This window comes from Scomber scombrus, chromosome 5 (genome assembly GCF_963691925.1).
Source record: "Scomber scombrus chromosome 5, fScoSco1.1, whole genome shotgun sequence".
Taxonomy (NCBI): domain Eukaryota; kingdom Metazoa; phylum Chordata; class Actinopteri; order Scombriformes; family Scombridae; genus Scomber; species Scomber scombrus.
The window spans coordinates 13,066,072-13,092,538 of NC_084974.1; the positions used below are offsets into that span (position 1 = coordinate 13,066,072).

Here is a 26,467-nt window from a genome sequence, read left to right on the forward strand (position 1 = left end):
ATTATTTGGTGAAACACACTTGTTGTGACATAATAATAACATAGTTTATATTCTGGATAGATGCAGTTCTCCGTTGTCACCGTCCACGTAGCCTATTACCTTTTCTATTACTCAGTTGATTGATTCTCAAACTCTGTGTCTAAACAGGGAAATATGAACTTTACATAAGCCGTGGAGGGGAATTAATTAAATCCCAATCATTTTCACAGTCACAGTGGCTGCCCTCTAAAGCAGTTTGACTGACAAGACATTTTTTTGGACTTATAAATCTTCTGTACCACAGTGCACGCTGAAGATGGAGGGCGAGGTTGATGTGAAGTGTTATTTTATTTTTTATTTTTTATACGTTCCCTCCATTCATTCACATTCACAGATATGGGACAAGAAATTTTTACCAGAACAATAAACTTGTGAAATTGAATTTTGTATCACCTAGACAATTTTTTTTTTTTTATCGAGGCCAAACACACCAAGAGAGAAAGACAGAGAGACAGGAGAGAGGAGATGCAGGATGCTGGTTTTGACAGTAAAAACAGGTGAAATAACAGGACAACTGTAGACAGCAGCTATCATCTATTCTTTACTAGCATATAGGCAAAGAGTAAAATGTGAAAGGGAAAAAAACCCCATTTGGAATAATGAGAAAATTATGTTTGTGCAGGTCTGGGGGGCAGGCATACATTTCATCTGTTCTTCAGTGGCACATTCAATCATTAAGCGTTTTATCATTTGACAGTTTTGGGAGGAATAATTAGAAGAAGGGAGCATGTCGAGCCCAGAACCCCAACTGGCCAAGAACAAATAGCGGGGAGCACAGGAGTGTCCTGGAAAGAATAGGGATTAACTAATGAATAACAGCATCAGCCATGCTTCAGAAGTAAAACCTAACTCCCCTCATCACTCTTTTATACAAACCTGCCAATCAGCCCTAACTAATATGAATGGAGGAGAGGGACAAAAAGAACGACTGAATGAGTTTAAATGAATGTACTTTGTGTGTGTGTGCGTGTGTGTGCGTGTGTTTGCATGAGAACTTGTATTGTGTTCAAAAATGGATGTGAAGCCTTTTTCTGTATCACCACTGTTGGTTTATGACAGTAACACCAGAAGACAAAAAATACACTGCTTATTTCCGGGAAGCAGACAGAAAGGCAGGTAGATAAGCAGGCCAAGATGTTACAACATGTGTGTGTGTGTGTGTGTGTGTGTGTGTGTGTGTGTGTGTGTGTGTGTGTGTGTGTGTGTGTGTGTGTGTGTGTGTGTGTGTGTGTGTGTGTGTGCGTGTGCGTGTGCGTGCGTGCGTGCATGCGTGTGTGTGTGCGTGCGTGCATGCGTGTGTGGGTGGGTGGGTGTGTGGGATGGGATGTTGTGTGGACATGTGTGTACATGAGTTTATTTATTTGAGTTTTATCATTCATGTGTGTGCATGTATGTGTGACAGTCAGGAAGTGCTGGCAGCTCTTCAGGCAAGTATGCATGAAAATGACTGCAGTGACAAGAGGGATCACGGATGTGTGGAGGGGAAATGGAACATGAAGAACAAAACAAACAGGCGGAGGGGACGTATGGGGGGTTGAACTGATTGCCCCTGCTTTGCAGAGAGGGATAATATGTCAGCTGGCACTGTGTGTCAAAGCACGTTTTTGATTGTTTTGTGTGTGTGTGTGTGTGTGTGTGTGTGTGTGTGTGTGTGTGTGTGTGTGTGTGTGTGTGTGTGTGTGTGTGAAAGAGAGAGAGTCTGCACGCTTTCATCAAGACTCAAAATGACATCACAAAGTGAAAGTGTGCCATGCGAAGCGCTGCTAGGCCCAATCCCGTGCTCACCTAACCTTCAAATGACATTAGGCATCCCGTCAACATATGATGAGTCACTGCCAACCTGATGTGATTTATTCAATCCTGCCGAGTAGCTCGGATCGCGGGATACAAATCACTTAGATGGAAGCCATGGAGCGGGGACAGAGTGCGTGTGTGTCGGCAAATGTCTGCCTGTGCATGTGTGCATGTGCGTCCTGTTTATTTTGATTGTTTGTGTGTAAGCATCCGACAGCGCAGGGAAGACAGGCATATCAGTGTGCATGGTTCTCGTGTGTATGTGGTGTTAAGTATAAGCTGAGGAAGCTGCATGATGTCAGCTTCTCACACTTCCAGAAACAAAGCTGTCTCCACCGAGAGACGCTTTAAAAGCCCGGTAGTGCTGTTCGGTTTCTGTGCTCTTCCATGAAATATGTTTTTGTTTTAACATCTCCTCTCACTGTGACCCAAGGGCAAAGTTTTCTAAATAGATCTTACAATTAAAGCCCAAACGGCTGGTATTAAATGGACTTAATGGGGAGAAAGGAAAATAAACAGGCGCTAGGAGCTTTAGTGCCTGGAAAAGAAGACAAAATGTTGAATACAATCTGAGTGATATCTCTTACTTTTCCTCCTTATCACCTGCATGTCCAATTGTGGTCAGCACCATTAGGTGAAAGGAATACTTGTTTCTAGATTAAACATTAAGTTACATTACCTAGCACCGGTGCCTCGGAAATCACAGAGCAGAATGAGTGTAGCATGGAGCACATATCATAATTCACACTGTTATAAGGTGCAGCTATTCGAATCATATGGCTTAAATGAAAGGAGATGAGTGAAGGGCTGTTCACCGAAGGCATCATACACTGAAGCTCATTGCTTCTATTGATAGTTATTGAGTGGTCCTTCTTTCACATCCATCTCATGGAGCTTAGTGTAAGTTCAAGCAGGAGGACTTTCTATTGCTCATTCATTCATTCATCCTCTCTCTTTCTCCTGATTTCTTATCAGCTGTTTAGGGCTGTTACTCTTAGTTGGGGAATCAGATTCCAGCTGTCATTTCAGTGCAGTCGTCATAACCCTCCTCTAGCCCATCCACCTCCATGCCTGAGATCCAGAAACTTGTTTCCTCTTCCAAAATCTCCACTGCATTCTTCTCCACTTCATAACTTCCAGGTCTGAGATCACCAGAAGCACATTCCTCTTCCATCATCAAGATCCCAGTGCCCCCCTTATCATCACCGCCACCAGTGTCTAGACTCCATTGGGGGATATCCTATTCTACTCTCACCTTCACTTCCCCATTTTATATATAATGAAATCATGATGGAGTCTAATCGCCAAATATTTCTCACTTTCATCTATCATGCACGTTCAAAGAAAACCCTTGAATAATAATATTCCTGATTGAACTCCATAGAGACCTTTGTACTGAGTGGACTGTTGCCATCAACCTGCGCTCACAACATGTATCAATTCATAAAGCTATGATATACTTGATTTGTATATTACACAGTGTTAAACATCAGACCACATTTCTCTAACATGCTGTTATAATTCTGCTTTGTTATAACGGGGAACAAAAGGAGCACCTCTGCCTCTTCTTCCTTCCCTAATTTCTCACACCAGATTAATAACAGTAACACATAACAGAATAAACAAAGCAAACCTCGAAATGAAGACTGAAAGCAGTCGATTCCATAAGTGGGCATGACAGAAACCCTGGCTCAAGATGGGTAGCTGCCTGAGGACGCTGATGAGCGCCTTGAGATGATTCAGGGGAAACAGATTAGGCAAGGGAGCAGTATGGCAGATCGTTAGTCAGGGATGTCAGGACCAGAGATAAATGAAGTGTCAGCAGAGTAGGCAGACAGATGGAGGGAATGGTTGGAGAAAATACGAGGGGAAACAAGGGAGAGAACAGAGAGATGATGGAGAGAGCAGATACAGAAACGATGGAAAATGTAACAATAATTAATGTTTACAAGACGAGGAAGTGCTATGGAGTTGTGGATCATTAGCAATTACATGACCAAAATGTTTATTTGTGATTCACACTAGTACAGTATCTAATGTTAATACATGCATATTTAATCTAACATGTCCTTTTTTAGGCAACCCATGAATTTATCATTACTCATACTTATGCTGCATGATTGATCATTAACAATTACAGCCTAAATACATCAGAAATTAATTATAAATTGCATGCAATTCTCATGTATTATTAATGTATTAAGTGTTTCTGTAGTCTTCAAATACTGTATGTACCCGGGTTTGTGAAGCAAACAAGTGTTTCTAATCTTAAAAAAACTGCATTCAAGCTATTTTTAATTTGATTTATTTATCATTCTTCTAAACAGAATTTGGCAAAAAAGCTTTTAAATACACTGCCCCTGCTTCCTGGAATAATAAACAGAAAGACTTGAAATGATCAGAGATGATTAATATGGGGGAATTTAAAGTTGCAGTGTGTAGAATTTCGTGGCATCTAGCGAAACAGGCTTGACAGGAATATAATATAATTAGTTAATTAGTAATTATAATGAGTAATTATAATGAGTAATTACAAAGGTTAGTGTACCTGAAAATAAGTTAATAGGTTAAATAAATCACCTGAAAGCATTCTTTGTGTTTTCATTACCTCAGAATGAGCCATTTATATCTACATAGGGAGTGGATCCTCTTCCACAGAGTCTGCCATGTTGCACCGCCATGTTGCTACATTAGCCCAGAACGGACAAACCAAACACTGGCTCCAGAGAGGGCCTTTCATGTTTCGTATCCACTGTGGGTTCTTCTATAAACTTGGAAGGGAAGGGGGACGGGAAAGGTACCTTGACCTTGTATTGTTTTTGATTATTATTGTTACAATGCTTATGCTGCTCTCCTGGCCAAGTCTCTCTTGGAAAAAAGATATTGATCTGAATAAGACTCTTACCTGGTTAAAGGGTATATGTATTTATATATACTTTTCATTGGTTGGGAAAATTAGGTAAGTAAGTGTGGGATGACAATAACAATGCCAACATTCACTGTAAAACTTACAAGGTAATAGACAAAAACTTTAGAGGTTTTAATCAGTATGAATAGAAATGACAGTACAATGACAATTATGTGCTTCATTTTTATATTTCATTAATGTCACTTTATGTCTGAAAATCCTACCTTCAGCACACCCCAATAATGACAAAAGAGAAACACAAAAAACAAAAGTGACAATATGTGCAAAGCTGAACTATTTGCCCATCAAAAAATGTAAACTCAATGATAAACCTGACTGAATTAACCAGCTCGTTGGTGGTAACATTTATATGTTAAACTTTGTTCTACTTTAATTTTGCTCTTTATATGCTTATATGTGCATCTATATGCCTGCCTTTGTGAAGCACTTTGGTGCTATATAAATAAAATACACTTGAAATTTAATGAGCTAGTTTCAACACTACCTAATTTAACTACATAAAGTAACATATATACAGCATATCAAATCATTTTTGGTACAATTTTCTTTTTTTCAAAGTTTTGTTCCTTCTGGTAGGACATTTTAAATGTATCTATTGTATTTCAGTCTGCAAAATACTGCTGAACAACATCTTGAGGTCAGTTAAATCACAATACTATGTGTGTGAGTCAAAGCTGATCCATAATCAGAATTAATAACAGTATGGGTTTCACTATCATAATGATAAAATAACAAAACTGAAAACTCCTAACAGTAATTTAGACAGAAGTCTTTCGATTAGAATACACAAACAGTGAAGGTTTCCATCCAGGACACATATTTTAAATGATCAGTGACTCTAATCTTGACTTCAAACTGTTGCTTTTCTTACCTGTACATGTTTAATTGGATGGCATGAGAATGTGAAACCTCATGCCCACACACATAACTGGTAAAAGTAACAGTTTTCTAATGATAACAACCACATGAGTAAATAATGCTGTTTTCTGACAATTCTGTATCTCTTCATTTTAATGAAAGGCTGTGGTAGGCTGTGTCCACAAAAACTTAAAATTATAGACAGCAGCCTTCAGATTTATGTAAGCTAACAAGAAAACATCACAAGCTATGAACTTTGTGACACTGAAAAATGAGATGCCAGAGCAAAGAGTAAAGCGCTGCACCTCTGATCTTTATGCGTTCTGCTTCCCTCTCTATTTTAATAACATCTAAAAATATACAGTTATAAAGCAGACATCACAAATGTTGCCTATTGTCCTATCTAAATACAAAAAAACAATACCAAGTTATACACTACATGCCTTTAGAACAATAACAACTAAGTAAATTAAGTTTGTCAGAGCAAAAACTAGGGAGTGCTATTGTAAAAAACTGGCCAATACCTGAAAAAGACTTTAATTCTCTAAAGCAATGGTAAGCTGCTTCCATATGAGAACTCTGTGAAGCTTCATAAAAGTAAATCTGATATCAAATCACAAACAATCGTCTTACTGTAAATCTTCAGACTTGCCTCCTAAAGATAACACACTGAGAAAAAACATCAGGCAATTAAATCAAATGATTGCTTCTTTGCTTTAATATGAGCGTGTCATATTTTAAGAGCAAGATAAACTAATGCAGCCAGTCACTTGCTCATTTGACAAATATATGCTTTCTTAAATACATTTTAGGAAGTGCATATTATTTTTCTCCCACTATATTATTTCTACATGGTCAAAGTAATAATGTTTATCACAAGAACAGTTAGGAGGGAGTTTTAATGTATTAGGTCACAGGTCACCAAATGTAAAAGCTTTTTCAGGGGAAAGGTGAGGGAATAAGTGATAAGATCAACGTTTAGATAGACTTCAGGAATGTCATTTGCTAGCTACATAATGGCAATATCTGGACTGGAACACCGTCACTACCATTAGGAGTGCACACATGTACGCACCTATGAACCGACACACAGACACGCACGTCTGCACATTGAACGATTAGAGACGGTGCAATCATTTTTATCATATAGCTTGCTTCCTGTATGTTTGTGGCGCAACAATCATTGTATCAGAAGTAGTCTTCTCAGCTGGGGGGAAAATGAACAGTATGATTTCTGGGGAAAATTATTACCTTAGTCAAATGATAGCCCAAAGTTGAATGAAATGCAACATGTCCCAAATAAAAAAACAGGTGATTATCAGTAAATTCACAAAGTGTCCAAGATCAACAGAGAGCAAATGTGTAAGAAATGTTTTAAACTGTGAGTTTGTTTTCCCATAAACTGGGAATGTATGCGTATGTATAATGTTTCCCCATTGTCAGTAAACTAAGCCTCGATGCAATTATATCACCGTTAGGGCGAATGTCAGCGGCTTTTTCCTCCTACACTCCAGCAACCTCTGCAAACTAATTATCCAAGATAGTGTTACACTTGCCAAACACATTGGTAGGTCTTCATCGCTTTAAGCCTTATACTGAAACATACAAATAAAAAACATAGATCTAACCTCTGTCTCACTTGTAGTTAACTCAGCAGCCAAAGCTTTTACGAACAAATTAATTAACATCTAGCTCTACACTGCAATACAATACTATTTCTGTATCTATGTCTTCAACTTGGATCCTCAACTAGTGAAGACTTTTTTGCGTGGGAAATGCAGGGTTAGTCTAACTCTTTTAGCATGATATCATACATTAGCTCAACTAGCTCCATCTGCTGAGCTGTGCTAGCGACAGCTGTCATTTCAGATGTCGGCTGCTTTTATACCTTTGTCTGAAATTAAAGACACACTGTTTCAAAAATGGGCATCCCTCTGTTGTCATTATAAACTGTGCCGTGCAAGAATGGGTAGCTTGACAGGCCCTTTACTTTTTTCTACACTGTGAGAAGAACTCCTTAATTCCTGCTCCAGCACAGAACGTTCTCAGTTGTCTCTTTGAACATATGACCATTGCTGTCATATTCCTGGGCAGAACAGTCTCATGTAATGGCATAGTGTACTATAATGAGAGGATGAAAAAATAAGCTGAGCATTCAAAGTATTATTATCATTTTCAGAGATGTACTATCGCAGTGATTTGGGAAATGGGCGAACAATGAACCTATCTGTGAGAGAATATAATGAAACTCTTATATTTCCGACCCTCTTTTGGGGTTGGGTATATTTGTGCATATGTGTGTGTGTGTGTGTGTGTGTGTGCACAAGCTGTGGGGGCATTATAACAACAACTATGGGGACGTCAGTGTTTCTATTTTTCCACTCACAGCTTCTGCGTGTCTCTGTCTGCCAGAGGCATGCTGATGACCATTTTAAATGATGTTAGCTGAAGCTATTAGAGATGCCGTCACTGAGCAATGGCTGGATTTAAGGAAATGGTGGCGAGGGAAGCGGGAGGGGGATTTGGGGTCATCATCTAGTATCTATTATATGTCTGTGTGCTTTGCTGTGACCTCCAGCAGACCTGCAAAGCAACACAAGCGGAGAACAACGAGGGAACTTATTTGGGTGTATTAAAGCAGAGACAAGCAGGTTAAAGAAATGGAGAAAGGAGCAACAATAAGAAAAGTGACCATGTCAAGGGCTGTGGAGGAAGACATGAAGATGGCAGCAGCCCACTCTTAATGAGTCATAAATCAGCTTGATATGAATCATCTCTACAGTGCAATTAGAGCAAAGTGTTTTGAACCTCATTAATTTACATTAGGGAGCAGCTATCTGGTAAGTTTATTAGAGTATCAAATTTTCTTCAAGCCGTTATCTTTATGATCTCCCATAGCCTCTGTGTGTCTAAACACCAGTGCTATAATATACCAGATCGGTCACAGCAGGAACATTCACAGACATTTTGGGTGGCAGTGAGTCATTTCATAAAAAAGAAAACACTCTTCCCCACCTGTTCTGTCCCCAATCCTTATCCTAATGCTGGCACCACATCATATAAAATAATACGCTCTTACTTTACCAAATTGTATTTAGGCACAGTAATAAACAGAGGGATAGCTTTACAGTCCATAAAAAAAGCCTACTTTCAGCTTTCACAAAAGTTACATAAGTACTACATGTTTGTGAAAGAAAGAAAGGAAGAAATAAAGAACTCAAACAGAGCAATGACTTCATTGCTCAAGCTTGACCGCCTTCACACAATAACAATTATTGGAAAAACAACAGAAGTAACAACAACAATAGTAATAGTAGACATTATAATGATTTTTTTGTTTTGTTTTTGCTTTTTCCATGAGTGCACTTCAACTCACAAGGGCAAATGAGTAGCGACCGGAGCCATTATAGCCACTAACTGTGCCTATATTAGCAGTCGCATGCAGTGAGGGAGAAAATCGACTATGCTGTAATGAAGCTATGTTATAATTCGTCTGTCTTAGCTACTGTCTGCATAACTGTATCCATTCAATCATTCATTCACGTGAAGAGTACCAATTAAAGCTTAGCACATTACATACTACAGAGGCGCAGCAGTACTCTAATGCTGCGCTCCTGTAGCTGTGAAATCTGTCTTGTGTCTAAATGCCCACACCATATCCCATTTCCTTACCAGAGAGGTGAAGATGTAAGTGTAGTAGACTGACAGCATTCCCAGCTCTGATGCCTGCAGAGCAAAGAGAAAAAGGGCAATAGGGGAGAGATAAAGAAACATGTAAGTGTAACAAGGCACTAAATAGAAATGCAAGGATTGGCGTTTGAACAAAAAGATGTTAAGATGGAGGTCAGAGAAACGGGGGAGAGAGCGGGGGGACAAAACAGAAAGTAGAGAGAGTGAAGCATAGAGGGATGGGGAGAGAAGTTGATGGGTCAGTGATTCAATGTAACTCAAGCTCCACTCTGCAGCAGACAGATCAAATCCACATCTTGATAAGACCAGACACATTCTTATCTGACGGTGGCTCTCAATGGAGCAATTAATTTCTGAGGTGCATTAGTATGCTGCTCGACGCTCCGTCTTACAATTTGATTAAATCAAAGTCACAGTTAGGAGCAGTTGTGAAGGACAGGATGAACTTTTCATAGTTTCAATTCATTAAAGTCATTAGCACAAAAAAAAATTTGAGCTCATAGGCTTCTGTTTAATCAGACAGCAATGCACATTATGACTGAAATCAATAAATGTTAGTAGATATATATATCAAACCAAACAGTATGAAAGGCAATCATCTTTTTTTTCAAGAATACAAATCATCATTTAGCCCTGTGTGAAATTTTTCATGAACATGAATTAACCTCTTCTCATTTTCAGACACCACTCAGAAAATCTCTTTTTTAAACCTGGCTGTAATGAAATGTACATTTTTGCATAATAATTAGCTTCCACACTGAGATTAATTTAAGGTTGGTAATTATCAGAAAGAGTTTAATAGCAGATATTTAGCTTTCTTACAAAAAGTATAACCTCTGTGTGGGTGTTCGAATTACTAAGTATCACTCAGTCATTAATTATTCAACTTTAGTGTTCTGCCGGAACATAAATAATAAAATAGAAAGATGTAGAAAGGCACCAATTATTATTACTAAAAACAACTTCATTATTAATCTTTCAATGACTTCTCACAATTTATTTAGAAAGCTTCCTCTTTCAGGTATATTTAGCACGCTATAAGCCTGATGACAATGTAATGTAATTATCATGCATGCGGGAAGCTGTTTGTTAGCATCTGCCCTGAGGTTACACACAATGAGTAAATGGCACAAGGTGGTTGAGTTTTTTACCTCTTTAATATTACAAAACACTGCTAGTTTTACTTTGGAGACCTGTACCTTTTAATACATTGAAAACAGGAACTGACATTCAAAACTCAATCACCTTTGGTTACTGCCCACAGAAGACACAGTAACACCAAAACAAACAATGTAAAATATCCTTTTTGGTCTCCTTTCACTGCATTAAAAAATAAGCTTCCTCGCTTTTTTTTGGTTTTTAACTTTTTGATCTCCTTGTTGTTTTACCGCAGCTTTTGGTCAGAGTACACACGGTTTGCCTCGATATACTGGGCTCACAATCTATCCCACTCTGGTTCTGTACAGCTGTGCGCAACAACGGAGGCCTGACTGAATGAGATTACATTCAGAATGCTAACACTGCTGACCTAAACCCATTTGAATGCTAAAACCTCAGAGAGTGAAACCTTTGTCTGACGAGGGTTTGATGTAAGATGCAAACAGACAAATAAGAGGGAATGTCTTGGATGACAAAGGACGATTCTGCCTCTTAAGGCAAGCTGGGCACTCTTATCATCATCTGAGACTGGCAAATATGTCGGCACAAAGCTTTGATATGTTTGGCAACTCGGCACTCCACATGAGAGGCGGGACTGCCAACTTTCCACCACTGTGTTGCAGGATGTCTCTTGACAGACACAAAGACAGACAGCGTGACAGATGAAGAACACAAAAAAGAGTGAGAGATACAGGGTTGGATATACAAGATCACATGGGGGTGGAGGTGTGAAGGAACAAAGTGAAACTGTCTTTTCTGCATTTGGGCTGAGAACAGAGAAAGAAAGAGAGCAATTCCACATAGAGACCGAAGAGACGGGGAGACGGGGTAAGCGAGAACGAGCCCACTGTGGGCTCCCGCTGTTTTGTGGCCCAGGGTTGCCAGGGTTGCTATGGTGACTGGATGACCACTGATGGCAGCCTGAACGCTTGATTGAGGTGAGAGATTGACACTGAAGACTACTGTGAGGATATAATGGAGAGAATGGGGACAGAGAGAAGTGGAAAATGAAAGAAACATCTCTCCTCCTCTTTCCCTCTCCCAACCCCCTTCTGTCTCCAGCTATTGTCACCTCCACTCTAGCCACCCATCCATCGTCTTCTAGAAATAATGAGGTGTGTATTAATTACTCCAAGGCCATATGCTGCTGCCAAACACCCTCGCTTCCACAGCTCCCACAATCACCTTTATTGATGCCATCAAAGCTTTTCACAAACATACGTCCCCACGCAAGGGAAGCTTCAGCATTATGTTGGAGTCAAAGTGTCCAAGGTCTGAACAATGCTCTGAAACATTAATTATTGCTGTGTGCCATTAGTGGAGGAAGCACATAAAGATCATCTATGCTTTGCACAGAAATAATGTTCACTAATGTTGTCAGAAAGCTGTTTTCCTCACAAGATAAACTTTATGGCTTGGTATATTATAGTTATAGTTATATTTTTATGTAAAAGGTGTTTTAGAAAAGGAGCAAACAGATGAATGATGGATAAAACGGAAATGAGAGAATCAGTCCACTTAATTTGCTTCAGTGACTTAAAAAGCAGCTTGTTTGATACATACCAAGTACTGCATGAGAAAGAAGACAACAGGGCTCCTTTATTTCATGAGTCTCTTCTTAAACTAATCCACTTACCCGTGCAGTATGCTCACTTGTGGACGATGAATCACGGATCACATATACAACTTGATTTAATGCTCTCATCCGGATAATTTGATGTAACTGATTTGTTTGACAAGATTGCCACAATTCATCTGCCTGTTATTTTGGACTATTTTTGACTGTAGGCTCGGAATGAATTTACGTCATCTCTCTTGTGACTCAAGATGGCAAATAGGTTATGGCAGTGAAATATATATTTTCCTTTTTGTATGTTCTGCACACTATTCTTTGTGCCGTATGGGGAATACAGCCTCTGTCTCTACAGGTCACCACCTCTTCTTCACCTACTTCTACCAGTTAAAAAAATAGTTCTCTACATATGCAATTACTTTTATCCTTGAACACTTCTTGACAACTGTATTTTTCAGTTTTTCTTGAGATGTATGACAACTACAGAAATGTGGGTCTTGTTTTTATCAGTATGAAGCTTTGAATGTAGACAGTTAAATATCATGTGAACCATACTAACCCGTTCCAAAATCATATGGGACATGGTGGCGTTGGCGTCGACTATAATTGTTGCTGTCTTGTCATCTCGTATCTCCTTCAGGAGGGGGGTCGGGTCTTGGCTGTCATCAAGCATACGCACTGACAGAGTCTCCTTGGAGATAAGGAACTGCCTGAGGAGCTGCTCCAGGTTCAATAGGCCTACAGGTAAGACACACATGCACACACACATACACAAAACCACATAAGAAGGTTAGGCTACTTGTAATTAAGTGAAGACTCTAAAACAGATAGTAATAATCTTTTCAGAATTTAAGGAAATATATAACCTAAAAGTTACAGAGAGTCAAGCACATTCTTTAAGTGATGGTTGATACTGTAATGCAGTATGAACTTAATAAATTAACTTTTAAAACTTGGCTCAGGCTTGCAGCAAGATAGAGTCCACAAAAAAAAATACAGAGGAAGCAGATCTTCAAAATTAGGTTCAAAATTGAGTTTAATCAATGAATAAGGAAAAAATAAGAGAAGCTGTTGGGACATGGAAGGAGTCAGTGGTGAAAAGCTTGTCTGGGTGAGTGGAGATATGCATGTAGTGTTGTATAAGGCACAAACAGGAAAACACAGACACCAAACCGACACCAAAACCACAACACAAAACTTCACGGTTTCGAGACATGCTTCTGTATTTCATGTTACAGTTTACACCCACCAGCATGATGGCCCCTGCAGGTGCATCCTATTGAGCTCTCATTACATAACCAAACTCAAAAAACCCCAACAAAATTACTCGTTTCAGAATTGGATCCATTCAGCCGAATAATATTTGGAAAGTCTAGGAGAGCCGCATGATTAAATTATTTTATCTCCAGTCAAGTTACCAGAGGGCTAACCAAAGTCTCTGGTGCAGAGTACTGTAATAACCAGTAATATGGTAACAAAGAATTAACAGAGCAAACAAATGCAACGAGAAAAAAAGGTGGTTTGTACTAAAATATGAGCAAAAAAACTTATCAAAGAGAGAACATTGGAAATACAGGCTTATATCTAATATAAACTTGATTGCAATAAAGGCCTGGTATTCTCTGACAGTTAAGGTAAATAAAAGCCTTGGTCACCATTAGAGTAATTACGGTAATTGTGTTACCTTAGTTAATATGTAGACTGATCTTAAGAGAAGTGTTTTTATTGATTTTGGTTTACTTAGTTGATTTATATGAAGTTAATTTAAATTAATCCACCTTCATAGTGTTCTTTAGTGTTCTCAATGTTCCAAATTGTAGTTGATTAAATAAAACCCAGAATGTTTTCCCCTGTGTTTTCTAATCGTATTGATGCTTCCCTGCTGCAAGACACAGTGGGGTCTGGGTGAGCAGACCTTTTGTACTCTTTGGCCACTTCCACCTCTCTGGTGCAGCCAGTTACTTTGATGACCCACCTGGACTCCTGTCAGAAGGAGAAACAGCAGAGCAGCACAGGATGCTAGGAGCAGAGGGTGGACTGTCGCAGCACACTATCCTCAAGTACAAACAAATGTGCCTTTTGTTTGTTTTCCTGTCACATTTGACAACTATGAATATATAAAAACCTTTTCATGCAGAACAAGCGGACTGATTATCCTTAATTGCAATTATTGTACAGCCGTCAAACACAAAGGGATGTTTCAGCAGCTTCTCTTGTACTCTATCCCATGGTAATAAACCGTTTGACTCCAGTGAGGTAAGAGGGATTTGCCCTAATTAAAGCATAGCCAACTTAATCAAATTGCTCCCTCCAGCATTTTACCAGTCACTTTGCATCCATATATTAGTAGACCCTGAGAGGTTATTGAGCTAATTTTCCATATAGGTGCTTAAAATAATTTGCAAGATGTGTTATAGTGAGAAAACTATAACGTGAATGAATTCCAGAGTACAGAGCAGTAAACCCACACTTGTTGGCATGACAGTTACAATATCCCCACCTTGGCAATTTGGCAGATCTCATAACACTCATAACGTTTCTTGATATTGGCAAGGAAATTCATATGAGAAGGTCGTAACTTTGAGGAGAAGGACTTGCATTAGCTGATCGTCCACCTGCTATTTTCATCATGAAGTAATAATACAATTACACTCTAGACTGTGGCTTCAACAGATATTATGTGATCTTTGCCACGGCAACAGCAGAACATCTCGTCCGTCATACAGAGACCATTTTGGTGAGGCAATTTCAAGTTATCAAGCTGACTCCTTTGGCTTTTCCACAGCACATTAACACAAGCTACAGTACTTTCCCAGTCACCGGCATCATGTCTAATATCTTCTGTAATTATATCTGTGTCTGCCTGTCTGCATGGCAGTATATCACTGTGTGTATTTGTCTTCCTGTACCTGGCTACCTGTGTCTTTGCACTCACGAGACATCACCCCTGACTGCTGCTTGCCTGCCTGCCTAGGTCTCCAACCTGTCAGATCAGCTTCCTCTGTAGTACAATTCAGAATAACTTTGATGAGTTTGAAATAGCATCAGCTAAACCACCCTCCTTGTCTGCATTCAGTCTCCGCAGCTTCTCTCAGGGAATTGAATACAATTTCACATCCAGTTCATGACATTAGACGGTGAACTGTGCTAGATGTGCCTGGCAAAACAGCACATACTGTACATACACACTATAATAGTGACACACAGAATAAAAGTGCATATTCTCTTTCATCTTTTGACTGCACAGGATTCAAAGGAGAGTTCTCAGCTGCTATGTTCCCTCACTGTTTGCTCTCGTGAACCAGTTTCAATCAAATAAAAGACATGTACCTGAATGAAAAATGTGCTCTTCTTCAGTTAGTTTTGTATTGGTCCGTGTACGGAGAGAACCAGTTCTGTTAGATTGTGTGTGTGTGTGTGTGTGTGTGTGTGTGTGTGTGTGTGTGTGTGTGTGTGTTTGTCTATTTGTGTTAGAGTTGTCCTGTAAAGTACAAGTCTATACCTTTCCACATAATTTGAGGCAGCCTGTGCACTCACACTCCAAGAATGACATTTTTAAAAAGGTTTTGGCTGTTCCTCTTTTTGCACTTCTGTTTCAGGGCTAAAGGATAGGAGGCTGGTGAAATTGTGCATTTTTCCTTTTATCAACAAATCCCAGGAAAAGACCCCAACCAACAAGAGGAGTGGGAGGTGAGGGAGAGGAGGAGCGCACTGCTGTGTTGTTATTGACGTTATGTCTCCAGCAGTGGAGAGCAGCCTCTCTGCTGCACGGTTAGCTCTGGGAAAAGATATTGTTGTCCAAGATGCTGAGCGGGGGCAGGGTTTTTGAGGTGAGACAGACTGCGCACCGAGTTATTTTCTTCAATTCAGAGTTGCAGTAGCTTCAAGTTGTTTAATGCTGCAGTGTGTGTTGGTCAGCTGGTTTTGATTATTACTGCTGGAGTTATTTTCTCCACTCCAATAACGTCAGTGGCGGCATACAAAGTTCCCAATGTACTTCATGCAAAGGTAATCATTAAATGAGAAAATGCTACCAACTGCTATTTTTTGTGAAGATGATTTTAAAATGTTGTAGGCAAGATCAAGTGTCAAAACATTGAAAGTATATCTGAGCATATTCCCCTCCCCATGAACCAAAATACCCATAAAAGTCTTGAACCATCTATAGTGACTATAATCCTTCTGTAGCACACACACACACACACACACACACACACACACATACGCATACGCATACGCATACACATACACATACACATACACATACACATACACATACACACACACACACACACACACACACACACACACACACACACACACACACACACACACACACACACACACACACCAGTGCTAATCTGATGAGCTCTTGCTGATCATCCTTGTTCTCTTTGCAAACAGCATTTAATATTCATTCTTCATTCTGCAAACTGGAACGCACAAATTACTTCTCTTTCTGTAAGGTAAATTTGAAAGTTTTTTAGCTTGAGTATGATATTACTGCTTAAGGAGTGGAAGGACTGCACAAAATGAAATGGCCAAGGTAGGGGGGGAGCCTCTAATGAGCGACTCACAGGGTATACTTCTATTTGATGTCTATTTGGCTTTTTATCTAGTCTTCAAAGCATAGGTAACAATAAGAGAAAAAATATGGGGGAAGAGAGCATCTGGCTTTAAACCCAGAGTATCCCAGTAATGTGTCAAGCCCCTCTAGACTACATGGCCACCAGAAGATGTCGCTTCACGTGTCTTTTGACGCAGGTGAGAAATCTGCTATATCCTTTTTGTCTCTAATCAGACAAGAGCGAGTCTTTGCATTTTACTTTAGCAAAGACATACTGCTCATTTGCACTTATACACAACTCCAGCCACTCTCCATTAATCCAGAATCTTTTTATGATAAATCAACTAATTTCTACAAAAAGCAGGCAGTGGCGTTTTGAGCCCTTTATATTCCATCTATTCCATAAAAAGCTTTTACAACAAAGTGTTGTAAAAAGCAATTACTACTACACCACCACCCATCACCTTGATTTCATTCTACACAGGATCATAGTGGCCACCACATAATTATCATCCAAGTCATCAATACCTTCCCCTGCAATTACTCTCATCCCATCACTTTTTACAACTTCGTATATGTTCCTTTTCATAAGTCATTGAGCTATCTCTTCCACATGGCTAACACTGATTATAGGTTACTGATGGCAATTCCACACTGAGTGCTGGAGAGACAGTAGGTTAAACTGATAGAAACTGTGAGTAATGGATAGCTGTAATTTATTAGATGACACAGACATGCTAACGTTACTAGAGAAAGGAGCAATTAATATGAGGCACATTGTTTAATTGGGCAGATTACAGTTGAAAGCTGATTCAAAATGTGGTCGTGGAGGTGTTTTCCTACTGTTGCTGCAATGAAACAATGCAGTGAGCTACAATGGCATGCCTTGCTCTCCATCAAAGGTGTGCAACAATATGAAACCTGCTGTTTTGCTAAACTTTGAAATCCTTTACCTGTGCTGCAGCTCCCAATACATTTCAGAGCTTACTGGATATTCTCCTGTAGCCTACTGACAGCTGCCCCAATCACCTCACTAATGAAAGTGCACTGCTGTACTACAGTGGCTCTGAGTGTGGAAACAGCATGCGTGTGCCTAGTTTGCTTACAGTGCATGTGTGCAAGCAGATGTGTTGTGTGCATACATTTTTAATGTGTGTCCCTCCTCATTTACCAAAGGCCACAACACATGACATGTGGAGCCACCCGGCAGGTCCAAAAATTAAAAACTACACAGACAGTATTCAGGGCAAGAGTTACAGTACCGTGGCTGCTACTGCACACACTCCTGTTGATAGTGGAGGTTAGCTAGATTAATGTCCGTCCTGGTGTGCACCATGCCTTTGGGCACAGCTCCATCTCCACTCCTGCCTCCTCAGCCATGGCTGGAAAATATTCATGAATTGGCCACGCTCTATTAGGCTGTCACTGGCTTGGGTGATTAATGAGGCAGGCACATGTGGACGAGCCACTGACAGCAGGCTGCCAACCGACCAACTGACTGTGTGAGCTGACAGGGAGGGGCGGGGCTCATCGAGCTGGAGCCAAAGTTGAAGGGGTTTCAACTGATGCTGTTGCTGAACACAGACCTTTACACACAAACACACACATACAAAACTAGGCATGCTGCCATTTGCTTCATTTTGTACTGAATGAATGAGGGTCACATGAAAGGGTGCAATCAATACCGCCACGTCATTTCCTGGACTGTCTCCCTTTTGTTGCCAATGTATAATTCCAGCATGGTTACCTCCTTCCTCACCGCAATCACTACATTTCACCCTCATGCCTCTACTCTCCTCTACTCTCCCCTCTCTCTTCAGACTCCCCTTGGTATTTTCTATCTACCTTTCATCTCCCCTCATTTCTTTTCATTTTATTTAATTTCCTTTCCAGTTCTCTCTTAGCCCACTGACACAAAATAAGAAGCTCCACACCGATCTGCACACCCACCGCCACAACCAGAGGGAAGAAGTAATGTTATAAACTAGTTTCTTTTCTCCAAACCCGCCAATATTAAAGTCAGTGGATGCCTAAAAGGTTCACTTGCTATCAATGTTCTCGCCAGAGCTGTATTAATCAATCCTCTGTGGAATAAATGTCACAGAAACAGGATCTGAGCTGTGAATTGGAAGAATGACGGACAGGTACAGGAGCACCTAGAGGGTACAACTAATAATACATTTTTGACCTTTGCAGATGTTATAAACTTGGGTTGGGTTAAACTAGGATTAGGCATATTTTCTCTTTAGTATATTTAATTAATTCTTCCAGGGAAGACTTTTTTCAATTTCTGCATAAAATGCCATCTTCTGTGTACAAAAGAAGAAAAATGTTGGATCAAACATTTGTATTAATTTATGAAAAGTAAATATTGTTGGTTTGATATATGAGACACAGTGCTTTGAGTGACAAACCTTGTCTTAAAGGTCATGAATGAAAGGAGACTCCAAAGTAAAGACCAGCAGGCTGTCAAAGAGGAAGTTGAAAGGCAGAAGAACTGAGAATTGAGATAGGCGGCGTGGGCGGTTCAGTGTGGCTCATTGCCATCTCTGGTCTGTCTGACACATGGTTGATGTCTCAAGTCTATTTCTTTTCTTCAAAGCCTTGTGTTGATTAGAAACAAGGTTAGCTGGTGCCACTCAGGGTCATGGTGCCTTTGTCTAGGGAGTTGTAATTACTGCTTGCTGTACTACAAGAGGGTGGGAACAGGGCGTGATTTAATCTTCCTCTCTATTTACGAAAATAACTTCCCTCAAGGAGATTTCCGAGCTTTTTTAAGGTCATTCAGTTTAGTATCTTAAGAATCTAACGAGTGCCTTTGACAGGAAGGTGGTCAGATGACTGGTGGATACAGCTGAAAACTTCACCCACTTTCTCTTTTGTCTTTCTTCAAAGAAATGTCTTGATCATCAACAGACGGTGTTTTAAGTCTTGTAGTCATCACACTGATCAATACGGGTGAAAGCACATTGTACATAACACAGCATAACATACTATGTTATTATTTTAATTAAGGGATGATGATGATGATGACATCGGGCCTCATTCACTAATATGTGTTCAGAAATGTTCTTACTCTCTGGACAAAATAAGTGCTTGCGCAAAATCACCGCCGGATTCATAACACATGCGTACCGGCCGATTTTGTTCTCACCATCGTGCGTATGTTTGTGTAAATCAGATCATTCTAAATTCACAGGTGCATGTTCACTATCTGCAATCAGCACACCGCCATGCCTCTATATCTCTATATAAGGACATCCGTTTGGTGTATCATGAAGAGAGCGTAGTGCTGAGCAGAGAAGCTGAAGGAAGTTGAGTTTGAGTAGGTGGAAGCCAGAAAAGGATCCAACACTTTTCATAGCGTGTCCTCTGGAGTGACGATGTTTAAAAAAAACAAAATAATAACAACAAAGCCTGGGTTGCAATAACTGAAGTTCGGAAGCTGGCACAAATAAAATAAATGGTTAGACATCAAAGTTGATGCCAAAACACGAATTACTGGACAACTATCATTAAGAGGAATTTGCTCAAGGAATGAGGGGAAAGTGATGACACCCACCAAGAACCATCACCCAGAGGTCTTTTATTTCATAATTGTTAAGATGATATTTGTAATTTCTTGTGTCTTTTGTAATTAACAAGTGCAATTCAATCAGAACACATTTTTATTTAAATTAAAATAGCATTGCTGCTTGCAAAAGTTAATTAATTAGGTTAAGAATATAATTTGTAGGCCTGGATGATGCAACAGAAAACATTAATGAAACACTGGAACAGTTATTGGATGTCCTCGAAAATAAATAAGTTCATGATTTAATGTGTGCATGTGTCATTTGCTTCGGAAAAATTAAGAAAAACCATAAGAAAAAGTGAATTATTTCACAAAATTAATTCAGTATACATTTTGTAATAAGACATTTTACCATCATTAAAGACTCTACATTAAGGCATTGAGCACTGCAGCCCTGCAATCATTTGTGCATATGCATGGTCTAAGGAAGTTCTAAATTTGTTTGTAGTGTATGAACAATTTAGGAAAGAACATATTGATGAATCCAAGAACTGTGCATCAAACGTTAATACACACGGTTTAAGCACAGATTTGTGTGTACACACTGTTTGCAAATGAGGCCCATTGTCTTTAACTGCAATGTTTAACTGCAATTTTTAGCGTTACTTAAGTTATGTCTCCTTGCACTTTGATCCACAGAGAAACATTCTTTGATAATGCCTTGCAGAAATGTATGGTAAATTACAATAAACAGATTTGATTTGATTTGAAAGAGAGCTAGGATTCCTCCATAAATGTGATTTATTTTGGGATGCTGACGTCGGGCATGCTGCTGTGAGGGAGTTCTAGCCGTGGAGTGCAGCAGCTGCTTCAGATATGAGCGTGTCACAGGGTGATATGTTGGTAAGCGGTGCGTCTGTTGTCAGAACACAGTTGGTGTGCGTGCGAGAATCTTATGTGTGCTAACACGTGTTAAAGGATAACACATTAAACAATGATGTTTACACTCTTTACACTATGTTGACAGATGTAGGGACTGTGGTGTGTGAACATCCACCCCAGGTGAGTATGATATGTGTGTTTTGTCATGGGGGTCCGAATTCTGTACTCACAGTCAGCTTGTACACAGATGAGGCAGGAGGTGGTGCTGTTAAAGAAGGTGAGAAGACCGGCCACAGCCAGGCTGATGTCCGTGTTGGTTGGCCTCAGGTCAAGAGTGGTGAACCGTGGGAACTGAACCTTCAGAATGTCCTCTGGAGCGACTTTGACATAGGGCACCTGCACAGAAATATTCTCATCAGACTATCTTAAACTATTTTAATCATTGGCAGTTGAGTAGTTGGATAGTGACATTTCACATTGACGATAATGTTTAATAATGCAGCAGGCATATGCAGACAGGACATCCATAAAAGACAGAAAAAGTTTGTGTGAACTGCAGAATAAAAATAGTGCGTGCCAACAGACAGGTAGAATAAATAATAGCTCTCAGGAAACCGGGTTAATCTGTAATGATAAATTGCAAGCAAGGATAACCCAGGGGTCTGCTTCAATGTGCATATTCAGAATATACATATTTTTGAGCAACAAAGGCACTGAAGCTCATATAAAGTACAAATGGTTCAAAAAACGTATTTTTGTTCCACACACATGAACAAGCCCTTGTATATCTTCAGTATAACAGCTGCCCAGCTGTTGCGTTTCAGGTGACACTGTTACAACATTGCAAAAACATTACCATGACGTATCAAACATCTGGATATGAATTGTGTGATGATATTTTGGGCACGAGTATTGTTGCTTTTATAATATATCTAGACAACAACAACAAAAAATGTACTTGTTAATGTAAAATCATCATCATAATCATATCAAAAGTAACATATGTTCCTGTTAATATTTTTTAGGGATTAGAAGGCAGGGAATAATGTTTAACTATCAAATTGAGCAGATTAGCACATTTACATGATGCACTGAGGTGCATGTGTTCTTCCAGTAGTCAGAGAAAAGATCAGGCACAAATGAGTAAGTAAAAGAAATCCAGCCAAGTCTTCAGTAAGAATCAATAAATACACAATTCTTTCATCCCAGCCCCATTGTGAGGCATACAGCCTTCAGTGTGATTGATTCCTATGTTCTCACAGTGTTGATTCACTGTACCTATATATATAAAAATCTGTATTCCTTGGCAGCCCCTAATTAATTTATCATACCACCCCCACTGAACTAACAGGTATGTCCAACACAGGCTCATCTCCGGTGCCAGAAAGAAGGTTGAATCGGTACAGCTACCCTTGCATCCTTCAACATTGCCTTAGCACAGCAACAGATCTGAACTGGAGCTACAGATGAATCTGCTGAACTTCAGGTAAATCATAGATTACATTCCACCCCAATTCAAACATGACTCCCATCTATTTCCCTCAAATGGAATCTATCTCTGCTTCAGTTCTCCATGTGATGATGTGATGGGGAGGCACACTGCCAGGGCTTAAAGTGAAGGCTTGGGAAGAAAAGGAGGGTAGAATCAGAGTGCGAATGAGTGTGGCAGGTGTCGGGTCGGTCAGCTGGCAAGGCATTGCAATATAGCGCAGTGGGGCTTGAAGGGGATGCAGGAGGACGTGCTGGGTCCGAGGAGGAACAGGGAAGGGAGCCTCTTCATCATGGCAGATTGCCTGTCTGTGTGGTTCCCAGCGCCCATACATTGCTTTCCCCCTGGTCCCCATATCCCCTCGATTGGTTTTCCATCCTTGCCCATCAGGGTGTAATGGAGTCCCTGGTGTCTGGATGGATGGAGGTGCAGCCACTACTGACAGCCCCTACTGGAACGCGATTCGGTCCTCTCAAGGAGCCCTAAAACCTGGGTAATAGCTGTACACCACACTGGGGAAATGTGCCCCTCTTCAGGTGTGTCCTTGATCCTCCCTGTTGTATTTGCACAATTCCTCACTACCCTTTTCTCATTTCTGTCCCTTTCTTTCCTGTTTTCTGTGTACCCCAGATTGTATGCTGTTTTTTTTCCACTTGTCCCCTTTTCCCATCTGTTCTTTCCTTCCTTTTCAGCATTGTGGACTGGTGCTATCCGACCCCTTTCACTTAGAAACCTGACACGCTTCGATAGGCTGTATCTGAGGCAGCGGGGGGGTTTAGAAAGCAGCTTACACAAACACACGCATATTCACATGCGCACACACACATACACACACTTTGTCATTTTCCATTCTGTTGGACTGTTGGACCCTATTGCTAGAAAGGATGGCATCACAGGGGGAATAACTTGGCTCTCAGTCTTGATTCATCATCAAATAATTCAGTATGAAGCATTGACTTATATAACTAGTTGATTCTGCTCATCTTCATATGTTACGTTTATTGGAAACATTTCATTGATGCACATTTTTTTCTGGTGAATATGAACTTGCAATAATTTCCTATGCAATTTAAACATATATTGATGCATAAAGCATTCACAGGGAACTTGATAACTAAATCTAGCTTCAAGGCTTGGCAAAAGAGGATCTGATCTATACATCATGCCTCAACACATTTTCCCCTGGTTAATTGGTTGTTAAACAGTGGTCGTCACTATCCTCCACATGTAGTGGAGTGACAAAGTGTTTTGAATAAAAACTCGAGTTAAAACAGTGGTACTCCAAGCAAAGAAAATCAATCTCCACATAACCCACAGCAAGTTGTCAGCCACATCAAAGTCGCTTGCCAGACTTCTTATCTGCAACCAACAGCTAGTATCAGTCACTCTGCTGGTCGATTAACCCCCAAAATGAAAGAAAAACAGAAAAATCTTTCGTCCTTCAAAGAATCTATGAAACAAACAGCTGCAGCTAGCAGCTTCAGTTTAGCACCACAGGAATCTCACAAGTTTTTCATGCCAGCAATCAATTTAACACATTTTACCACAAATTATGACTTGTTGTTTTACTGTAATAAACAATGTCAGCTTTTGTTTAGGTTTGTGGTAATTATTACAGATGCACTAATCATTATTTTGTAATAACACTGGATCAAATCATTATTTGTAATGTGAAAGGGGTCATTCAAAGCAACAAACACACAGTCTGTGATTCATCCTTAGCTGTTATGGTTCATTTTCACCACCTTCATCAGTAGCAGTAGCCAGCTATTTTCTAGCAAAAAAACCCTTGGATTAACCCACAATATACCAGCACAAAAAAGGAGACAAAGTTAATTACTAGCTGGTGGACATGCAGGAGCATTTAACAACTAAAAATGCCAGATATTTCTCTTAGGGGCTGGTGGAGACAAAAACAGAGTGGAAAAAGAGTGGCTATTTTTCAGGTGGCCAGAAGCAACACCTTACACCTTCGCTATAACAACATTATAAGGCATTTAATGTCAATGTTTACAGCTTAAAAAAAGTTAATGTTCCTTTAATGTTCTGTCTATATGTTTTTGCTTGCTTACAGTGAATTACAGGGTTCACTTTTTTACTGTCCGCATTGGTAACAGAGAAAATGTGTTTCCATTTTGATTTTGTCCAAAAATATTTGTGTGTTATTATGATGATACTCTACGTGTGTGACTGAGTTGAAAGCTTGGTGCACAGTGTGTGTGCAGTTATCTTTCACTTTCTTTTTTTTCAGCATTTTCCCTTCACGTTGTGGTTTACAAATATTGTTATCACAAATTATCATCAATTTAACAAACATTTTGTCAATGTTTAGCTATTCGGAAAAGGCACAATTGTTTTTTTGTGATGGTAAGTTGTAGATACTAGTAAACAAGCTGTAACTCAAAATTAGACGGTCAGGGTAGTACCTTTTAAAAGCATCTGCTCAGGGCATTAGCAGTATTGGTGTGGGAGTGAAACTAATTACATCTGAAAATCTCAAGCAAACAATAAAGCCCAAGGTAACCACTCCGCTTGTAATAATCTGGTAGCTTCCCTGTAAATAGAACAAAATACCATGGTGACTGCTGTGGAGAAAGACAGGTGTGTGTCAGGGGAATGAAGGGTGGGTGAGGATTGGGAGAAAGAGTGCAAGTGAAAGGCAACAAGGGAGAGAATGGAGAGAGGGATGGAGAGAAACTGACAGTCTGACTGACTGACAGAAGAAGGGAGCAATGAGGTGAGTGACAGAGAGGCTGAGACAGGGGGAAAAGTGCACAAGACAGGAAGAGGGAAACATAATACAGACGTAAACAGGGAGTGAGGAATAACAAAGGGGCTGCAATCAGCACTCATTAAATGGTTTCATTGAATTAAGAGGTGTGACATTTGATTCTGTTGTCAAAGGCAATATGTCTCATGTTTTTGTGGTTATTAGTTCATTTCTCAAGACATAGCTTCAGGGGCTCCAATAACAACATCAGCATTTAGCTCAGTTATTGTTTGGTCTCTATGGGCTCCAAATACATTTCAAGCTGAAGCAGAGTATTATGACTCTCATTTATTATTTAAAAGATGCTGTAGTTGTTCCCTATTAGACAAGCAGTCCTCACATTTGTTTATATTACACATTATGTGTTGACAAGGGTTGAGTATCACACTTCACTTGCTTTTGGGTGCTGACTGAAAAATGTCTCTGGCACTAAATATCAAAAATTGTCAAGTGTTGCAAGTTGGCATTGAATACTTAGAAATTATTGGTCATATTTCATTATTCCTTTGATTAGATATTTTGGGTATATGATTAAATATTTCCTGACTTAAAGACCAATAAAAGCTGTTTTCGTAATCAGCTATTTACTATGAGTGATTGGGTCCGTAATAAACAAAATATATACTTATATGGTTTCTGAATTAGTGTCCTTCTCTGTCTTATCTGGGTTTCTGAAACCAGGATATGGTGTTAACATGTGCAATACATAACCCAGATACCACAAATTTCTGAAACTGCATGTAAACAAACTAAGCTAAGCTAAGAGTTTTTGAGACATGCAATAAATAATACAAAATAATGCTATTTTCAAAACTTTGATCCCCACCTTGTTTAGTCCTAAATATTTAATATTATAAATAGTTGTGAAAAGAAGTTTTCAGGGGCTTTAAATGATAATTTTGCACATTTCAGACATCTGTTTGTGTTACACACATCTCTGCTTTTTAGAGGCATTTTATGCTACAGTAACTACAAAAAGGGGTATTTCAAAAATGTATTACTGGTAGTTATCTAATATGTAGCATTTTGCCCTTGGAAACAGCTCAATACTATAACATTTTGGCACCAGTAACAAGAATACCCAGACTATTTACTGACAAGCCAAGGGACGTCCTCACTCACAAAACAAGGCACAGTTGTACCTTTTCTTACAGCCCAATGGCTTGGATGTGAGGCTGTGTGCTCTTGTCCATATATATGTGTG

At 39.6% G+C, this 26,467-nt stretch overlaps 1 protein-coding gene across 3 annotated transcripts in view; it reads right to left on the reverse strand.

Annotated features, from left to right (window-relative positions):
- The window catches only part of grik4 (glutamate receptor, ionotropic, kainate 4), a 293,525-nt gene that overhangs the window by 74,155 nt on the left and 192,903 nt on the right, over nucleotides 1-26,467 (reverse strand). For 2 of the 3 annotated variants that reach the window (XM_062418967.1, XM_062418966.1), the window contains exons 6-8: nucleotides 21,235-21,400; nucleotides 12,601-12,779; nucleotides 9,293-9,346 (exon numbers count right to left, since the gene is read on the reverse strand). In XM_062418967.1, coding sequence (XP_062274951.1) covers nucleotides 9,293-9,346; nucleotides 12,601-12,779; nucleotides 21,235-21,400 — 399 coding nt within the window. The remainder of the gene's footprint in view (nucleotides 1-9,292; nucleotides 9,347-12,600; nucleotides 12,780-21,234; nucleotides 21,401-26,467) is intronic. The other variant, XM_062418968.1, reaches the window with a different exon arrangement.